This window comes from Camellia sinensis, chromosome 13 (genome assembly GCF_055761805.1).
Source record: "Camellia sinensis isolate YWXY chromosome 13, ASM5576180v1, whole genome shotgun sequence".
NCBI classification, from domain to species: Eukaryota; Viridiplantae; Streptophyta; class Magnoliopsida; order Ericales; family Theaceae; genus Camellia; species Camellia sinensis.
Genome location: NC_138973.1, coordinates 7,074,966 through 7,083,075, shown reverse-complemented (window position 1 = coordinate 7,083,075; position 8,110 = coordinate 7,074,966). Strand labels below are relative to the sequence as shown.

The window sequence follows — 8,110 nt, the reverse complement described above, 5'->3', positions numbered from 1 at the left end:
GCTCGGCTCGGTTCGTTTGCAGCCCTATTTACATATAGGTATATTTTTTGTTTTTTATTATTTACACAGACAACCTAGAACTATTTTTCAATTTGACTTTTTATTTAAATTTCATGGAAATTCTACGATTTCGAAAATAAATATAAACATAAATATATGATGTTTTAAATCGTAAATTTGTAAAAAAATTTATGATTTCATAAACAAATTTACACATCGATTCACATTTTTTTTTTAATGCCAATTTGAAATAATTGGGCGTTTTTCTGAAATTGCGGTTTCCGGAAATTTGAACATAAATTCACCTGTGTGTTTTGGAAACTTGTATAAATTTATGTTTTTTGGAAATTTGTATAAATTTACCATTTAAGCAAATTTGTAAATAAATTTTGGTTATTCTGAAAATTTTGTACATAAATTTGCCAAACGTACGATTTTGTGAATACAAATTTATGATTTCATTTTGTGCATAACATTTATGAAAATTTGATTATACGAAATAAATTTTGGAATGCCAATTTAGAAAAAAAAATCACTTTTCTATGGTTGCAATTAGTGGAAATTTTATAAAAAAGTGATACAGTTAATGGTAAGATATATATCCATAAATTAGTACATGTCACATTATATTTTCATAAAATCAAGCATGTATACATATATATATAATGTACCTGAGAGAATGTTTTGATGTGAATTTTTTATGTTTTTTTAATTGTTTCAATCATTAACTTGGAGGGAAATTTGACATTTTAATGATGTATTTTTTGGAAAACCAAACAAGGATTTTTTTTCAAAAAACAGTTTTCAAATCATTTTTTCAAAAAAAAATTTCAAAAAAATGCAACCAAGCTGCATATTTCCTAACTTTGGACTTTTTCCATCTAAAAAAAAGTTAAAAAATAGCAAAACTAATGTTCAATAAGGAAAACAAAAATAGCCTTCTAACTATTTGGACATTAACCGTGTTTTAATCTTTTTTTAATTGTGTCTGAACCTTGAATTTGAAGAAAAATAGAATATTCATTGTTTTGTGTGTACTGAGGATTCAGTATTTCTACTTTGTCTTTTCCTTGGCTCGAATCAGTGATGCCATCACTTGATGTCATGCTAGGATCTTTCTCTTTGTAACAAACTTTACACACCACAAAGCTTGATATCTAAGAGAAGACAAGGATAATACATTGTTAGGAATCTTATTGTCTACAAAAGGTTTACTCAAAAAAAAAAAAAAAAAATTCCTTATAAAGGATAAATTTTATTCATTGGGTGGTCAAGTTTTCAAGTTTTAATAAATTTTCACCTTCTCTTTAATGGTGTCGTCAAGAAGTTCATCAGGGCAAAACTAGTAAGGTTGACTCTATATTCATATATGAACCAGTCAGTCTTCATCTCTTGAAGTGGCTTTGCAAAATAGAAAGCCAACCTTCGCTTGTATCCGACAACTTCATCATTGTCAAGTACTGTTTCGTCAGACAATTCAATCCAACCACCGCCATTGCTTGCGAGGAGGAGATTATGTGGTGATCTTGTGGTGAAGAAATACCACTCATTTGTCAACCCATACTTGAATTCACCTGTAACATCATTGCTCGATCGCTATATGTTAGATTATGTAAAAACATGAATGTGTATTTTCATGTTATAATGGCGTGAAAAAAATAAAAAATAAAAAAAATTCAAGAGTTGGGAAATTCTCAGCATTATTGCATAAATATGTTTCGAGTACACAATATATGTTAGCAAATTCAATGTATAGCTTCTTCAAATCTGAAACAATATACGTATTCAATTGAATATGAAACAATTTAAAGTTGAGCTACAACCTAAGCACATTTTTAAACTGTTTTTCAAAGTTAAAATATTCAAGCTCTGATACAAAAGTTTTGATAGAATTAAACAAAAAAAATATTCTATCACAACCATCTCATAGGTTGCCCTCTAAGTTGTGTTTGGATTTCTGACACTTTCCTATTTTCACCATTCCAAAATCCAAACAATTGAATATGGAGCAATTTACAAACTATTTTTCAAAACCAATAATCCATATTCAATTTTTCTTCGAAAAAAAGTTAAAAAAAATTACAATAAAAAATAAAAATAAAAAGATTGTTTAAATAAACTAGAAAAAAAAATTGATTATTAAGAAGTATGAAAAGGCATGCTTTTAGCTTATGTTTCTCATTATTAATTTTCAACTTACAAGAAAATTACACCAAACAAATCACCATCATAAGTAGCGACTCAACAACTATGAATTTCAACTTACAAGAAATTACGCCAAAAAGATCCATAATAAAACACCATAATACTAATCAAAATCATGAGTAGCAACTCGACCGTTCTTGTGAATTTATTTAATAGGTTACAGTCGCCACTGGTACGCTTACAAAGACTAACTCCACAATATTGAATTGTGACTTTTAAGGTTGGAAATCATAAGCCAATCAAAACAGAATACAGAACAACACTTACTAAGAGGAAGCTGATCTGGGAAGTCATAAGAGTAGACATCAATGGTGGTAATAATATTAGCAGGAAGCTCTTGATTGAGTATCTTCTTCTTCAAGTAGTGAACCACAAGCTCTGAGTCAAGAGGGCTAAACCTGTACCCAGATGGCAAAATCAGTTGCTTACCGTTTTGATCAACATTGATCTCATAAAGAGTTGGGCTTGAGTACTCTTTATCCATTGTAGAGAGAGAGATAGAGCTTACAATGCAAAACACAGAGGTAGAAGAAGAACTCGTATGTGCTTTTATACAATAGAAGAAGTAAACAATCATGGTAGTATTTGTTTAGGGAACTACTAAGATGCGGCAATTTGGTGCTTTTGCCAAAACAAGAAAACCTTCTATTCTAGCTGCATAAGTATTATTTCTGTTGTCCCTCCAAAGCATATTCAAACTAGTTTAACGGGCTTGGTTTGTGAAAGTAGCTTGGTATTGTACTCGATGTCTCAGGTTTTACTCTTTTTGAAGTCAATCATCTAGGCGATAGCTATCTAGGCTTAGGCGAATTGTAGCCAATAGCTATCTAGATTTAGGTAAATTGAACAGTGTCAGAAGTATGAGAGGTCCGCAATAAAATCTTGGCCGAAGTAGATAAAGGTAGTATTTGGAATTATTTAGGGCGTGCAATAAAATTTAGGAAAAATTGGTAAGATCCCTTCTCAACTTTTGGGGGAGAGATCCGCAATAATATGTTTTGATGGCTAAAATCTCTTAATCTTATTTTATGTTATAAAATACCTAATTTACTCTTCTTTATAACATAATAAGTTTGTTTGGATTTTGGCAAACTGAATATTCTTTTGCTGACTTCACGGTGGAGAGTTTGGAAACTGAATTCGCGGTGGAGATTTCGTAGAGATTTTGCAAGTGTTGCTGTGGACTTAACGATAGAGATTGCTACGATCGTGTAGGTGTTATAGTGTGTTGATCGTGTAGGTTTTTTAGTGGAGTTGAATCAAATATGTTTTCGATGGAGATTCCTCATGAATTTCGATTTTTATTTTGAATTTTATGTAAGGATTACGATTTCATGTTAGTTTTCGAGAGTATTTTTGCATTAGGTTTTTGTTTTCAGTTTTGATCAATTTAAAAGAAAGGGTAGCTCAGTGAAGTTATTTATGATATTTGGAGTTGATTTTTCATTCTCTGTTATTGATTAATTTTAGAGAGAGACCAACTTGATAGAGTTGATTTTGATTTTGATTTTTGGAGTTCATTTTTCATTCTCTGTTTTTTGATCAATTTCAAAAAGAATTGACAGTGGAGTAGGTTTTGATGTTTAGAGTTCATTTTTCGTACTCTGTTTCTCATCAACATACTTATTAATGATAAGTTTTGTTCTCCATTTTTTTAAACCAGAGATAAGTGTAAATTTCTTATCATTTATTGTTCTATAAGTTTTGTTCTCTGTTTTTTCTGCACTTTTGTTGGTATAGTCTAGAGAAAATTGTAAGTTTGTTATTATAATTCAACAAAAATCACAGAGAAAATTATAATTTTGTAGTCCAGTGAAAATCGCAGAGAAAATTGTAATTTGTTATGGACATGTTATTATAAGTTTGTTATTTTTTATTTCTTATTTTTCTCAATTGAATGTTTTGTGAGCATAATAGATCTTCTCTATGAGTTTCTCCGCGTTTGTATGGAATTGTTCGCATTTTTGTCAATTTGATGTTAATGTGTTTTTGTTCTTCTGATCTTAAAAGTGAATATAAGTTCTTAAATTTCTTTGGACTTGTATTTGTAGTTCAGAGAAAATTATAAGTTTGTTGTTCACTTTCAGTTTGTAGTTCAGAAAAAATTATAAGTTTGTAGTTCAAAGTGAATATAAGTTTTTGTTTCTCTGAGCAAAAATAATTTTTTTTTTTGTTTTTTCTTTCAGTTTACATGGACAGAGCAATGCTTTTTGTTATATTGAAGGTGTATATAAGTTTGTAAATTTCTCTGGATTTTGATATGAGTGCAATATTGCACAATCACACAGAGAAAATTGTAAGTCTGTAATTCAGTGAAAATCACAGAGAAGCTTATAATTTCATAACAGATCTTCTGTGTGATTTTTGTCTATGATTGTGTTTAATAGTAAGCAGTAAATTTCTCTGTGATTCTCTCTTGATTCATTAAGTTTTCTATAACTTTTTTTGTTATCTTGAAGGTGAATATAAGTTTGTAAATGTCTCTGGATTGGATTTTTATTTGAATCCAGAGAAAATTATAAACTTGTTATTATAATGCAGAAGTAATATTATAATTATTATAAATTTCTTTGGGCTTTTATGTTGTTTTTGTGAAGTGTTTCATATTGAACAAATTATTTTTTTTGTTTTTTCCTTTAGTTTCGATGGACAATGCAGTGTTGTTACTGTGCAAATATGAGAATGATACTATTGTCATTAATGTTTCATGTGAATTGAATTTTGAGGAATTAGCTAGCATTTTGTGTAAAACATGGGAGAATTTGAAACCTATGACGATGTGTATTTCATATTCTATTGTCGTAACGGCCCTAAAATGCAACTCGTGATTATATTAATTGAATTATGTGTGAATTAATGATTATATCACTTAATTGTGCATATCTGTCCAAATTGGGAAATTATCTATTGTGATTATGGCTAGATACTGAAAGGAAAATGTCTCGTAGCTCAAATTTTGTGGCTCAAAAGTGGCTCAAATGGCCAAAACGACGTCGTTTTGGCCATTTTTATGTTGTTCTGTACTCAAAACGACGTCGTTTTGGCCATTTGAGCCACTTTTGAGCCACAAAATTTGAGATACGTAGCATTGTCGATACTGAAATTGACGGTCTAAATGGATTCAGAAACTGAAATTGAATACATGGATATGCTAATTGGAATTTTTAGAATCATTTGGGAAGTTTAATTGAAAATTAATTTTATTTGATTCGTTAAGGTGTGTTTGGGTTTCATTATTGTATTAAGCCATCTAGATACTGAAATTGACGGCCTAAATGGATTCAGAAACTGAAATTGAATATATCGATATGCTAATTGGAATTTTTAGAGTCATTTAGAAAGTTTAATTGAAAATTTATTTTCTCTGATTCGTTAAGGTGTATTTGGGTGGTTTAATTGCAACTTTACACTGCAAATTGAAAACCTTAGAGGCTTCAAAAACCAGAACGGAATACATAATTACAATCAGCATGATTTTCAAGATTTAATATGAAGTTTTATAAAAATCTTATTCAGAATTAATTAATTTGATTTAATTAAATATTATATATATATATATATATATGAATTAGGGGTGAGCAACGGATATACCGATCCGTCAAAACCGACCGAACTGAACCGATCCGCTACATTTTGGACGGATGCGTGATGACGAGCGGACGGTTGTGGATAGATTTTCTCCAATCCGCCAATCTGGTGGACAGATGGTGGATTTGAGATTCCTTTCGCCGCAACCGAACCGCCAAACCGTGAGCATCCCTAGTAATTTATAAGACTTTGTGTTTTCAGTTTGTTTAAATATTCTGTTTATGTTTTCAATTAAAAAAGAGTTTAAATATTCTGTTGAAAAAAAGTTTTCAATTTGAATATCTTTTTTGAATTGAAAAAAAGAAACGTATTATTTATCTATATTTTTTGGTTTTTAAATTTATCTCTAAAAATAATAAATAGAAAATATGATATATGCTGGTTGGTTTTTGTTTTCAAAAACAGATATAGATGTAACAATACAGAAACATATAATATCTACTACTGCTCTGTTCATGGTTTTGGTGATTTGAATTATTTTTCTATTTTAAGAATCACAGATTGTAATACTTTATGTGGATGAGTCATGCTGTGCTTGTAGTATCTGGATGAGGCATGCAGTGATTGTGATATTCTAAAGTTTCAAACTTTCTTGCTTTGGGTGAGGCATGCAGTGCATGTAATTTTTTTTAAGTCATTGATTGTAATACTTTCTTCTTCTTCTTTTTTTGAGGAAGTGCACAAGTTTAATTATGTTGAAAATTTATAAAATTTTAAACCGCCAAACCGATTCACATCCATCTACCAAACCACCAAACCATTCAATCCTCATCCGCCGAATTGGCGAACGGATGCGGATTGATTTTCTCTAATTCGCCAATCTGGTGGACGGATGGCGGATTGGAGGTTCCATGGCTACAACCGACCCGTGCGCACCTCGAATGAATATGAGCCTCTTTGACTCAACAAGAAGAAAGAGAATGAAAGAAAATCTAGAGAGGAAAGGAGAGTGCTCGGGAAAGAGAGGAATGAAGAGAGGGAGAAGAAGAATCAAAGAAAATTGAAGGGAAATTAAGCAAATCTTCTTCTCATTTCTTGAAATAGGGTTGATGCACCCATGATCTCATGGAATTGAAGTTGAATAAGGATGGGTTGTGTTGTATTTGACCCTAGAAAGCATTTATAAGCACACATGGCAAGAATTGAAGGAAATTAACTCTCAAATTCACCATGCATGGCATGTTTTCTTGAATTTCATGATCATACATTTATTTTCTTATATGGTTTTCAAACTTGAAGGGGGAATTCATGAGTAATTAAGAATTCATGGAGAGAAATTGGGGTTGAGAATATATAATATTTTTAAAAAAATGAGAAATTAGATGATTTAATCCTCAAAACTCAACATGCATGGCTTGATCTTGTTTATATACATGACATTATCGTTTTATAAATAATTTATTGCATGAGTCTCATGAATTTCTAAAGTTGCCAAAGGATTTCTTCATGGGTTTTAAAATTGAAGCTTCACAACACATGATTTATGTTTTATAATTTCATTAAAGTTTTAATCTTTCTTCAAAATAGAAGATTTGGGAGTTGATTTCAAGTTTGATTTCTATTTGATGTTTCCAACCAAAATTTCAACATGATTAATTGAGTTTTGGGAGTGAATTACATGTAAATGGATGTTTCATGGATTAATTGATTTGGATGTTTAGGCTCATATTCATAGATGTATATATATATATATATTATTTAACTAAATCAAATTAATTAATTATGAATAAGATTTTTATAAAACTTCATATTAAATCCTAAAAATCATGTTGATTCTAATTATGTATTCCGTTCTAGTTTTGAAGCCTCTAAGGCTTTCAATTTGCAGTGTAAAGTTACAATTAAACCACCCAAACACACCTTAGCGAATCAGACAAAATAAATTTTCAATTAAACTTTCCAAGTGACTCTAAAAATTCCAATTAGCATATCTATATATTCAATTTCAGTTTTTGAATCCATTTAGGCCGTCAATTTTAGTATCTAAATGGCTTAATACAATAATGAAACCTAAGTACACCTTAACGAATCAGATAAAATCAATTTTCAATTAAACTTCCCAAATGACTCTAAAAATTTTAATTAGCATATCCATGTATTCAATTTCAGTTTCTGAATCCATTTAGACCGTCAATTTCAATATCTAACCATAATCACAATAGATAATTTCCCAATTTGGACAGATATGCACAATTAAGTGATATAATCATTCATTAACACATAATTCAATTAATATAATCACGATGCATTTTAGGGCCGTCACAGTCTTCCCACCTTAAGAAGTTTGGTCCTCCAAACTTATCTTACCCTGTGACAA

At 30.1% G+C, this 8,110-nt stretch overlaps 1 protein-coding gene across 1 annotated transcript; it reads right to left on the bottom strand.

Annotated features, from left to right (window-relative positions):
- Positions 1 to 722: 722 nt before the first annotated feature.
- Positions 723 to 3,071, bottom strand: LOC114280882 (NAC transcription factor 25). The gene is made up of 3 exons (XM_028223292.2): positions 2,473 to 3,071; positions 1,301 to 1,574; positions 723 to 1,157 (listed from the first exon to the last, which is right to left on the bottom strand). The coding sequence occupies exons 1-3, from the start codon at positions 2,780 to 2,782 to the stop codon at positions 1,103 to 1,105; spliced, it is 639 nt and encodes a 212-aa protein (XP_028079093.1). The 5' UTR covers positions 2,783 to 3,071; the 3' UTR covers positions 723 to 1,102.
- Between the last annotated feature and the right edge of the window lie 5,039 nt (positions 3,072 to 8,110).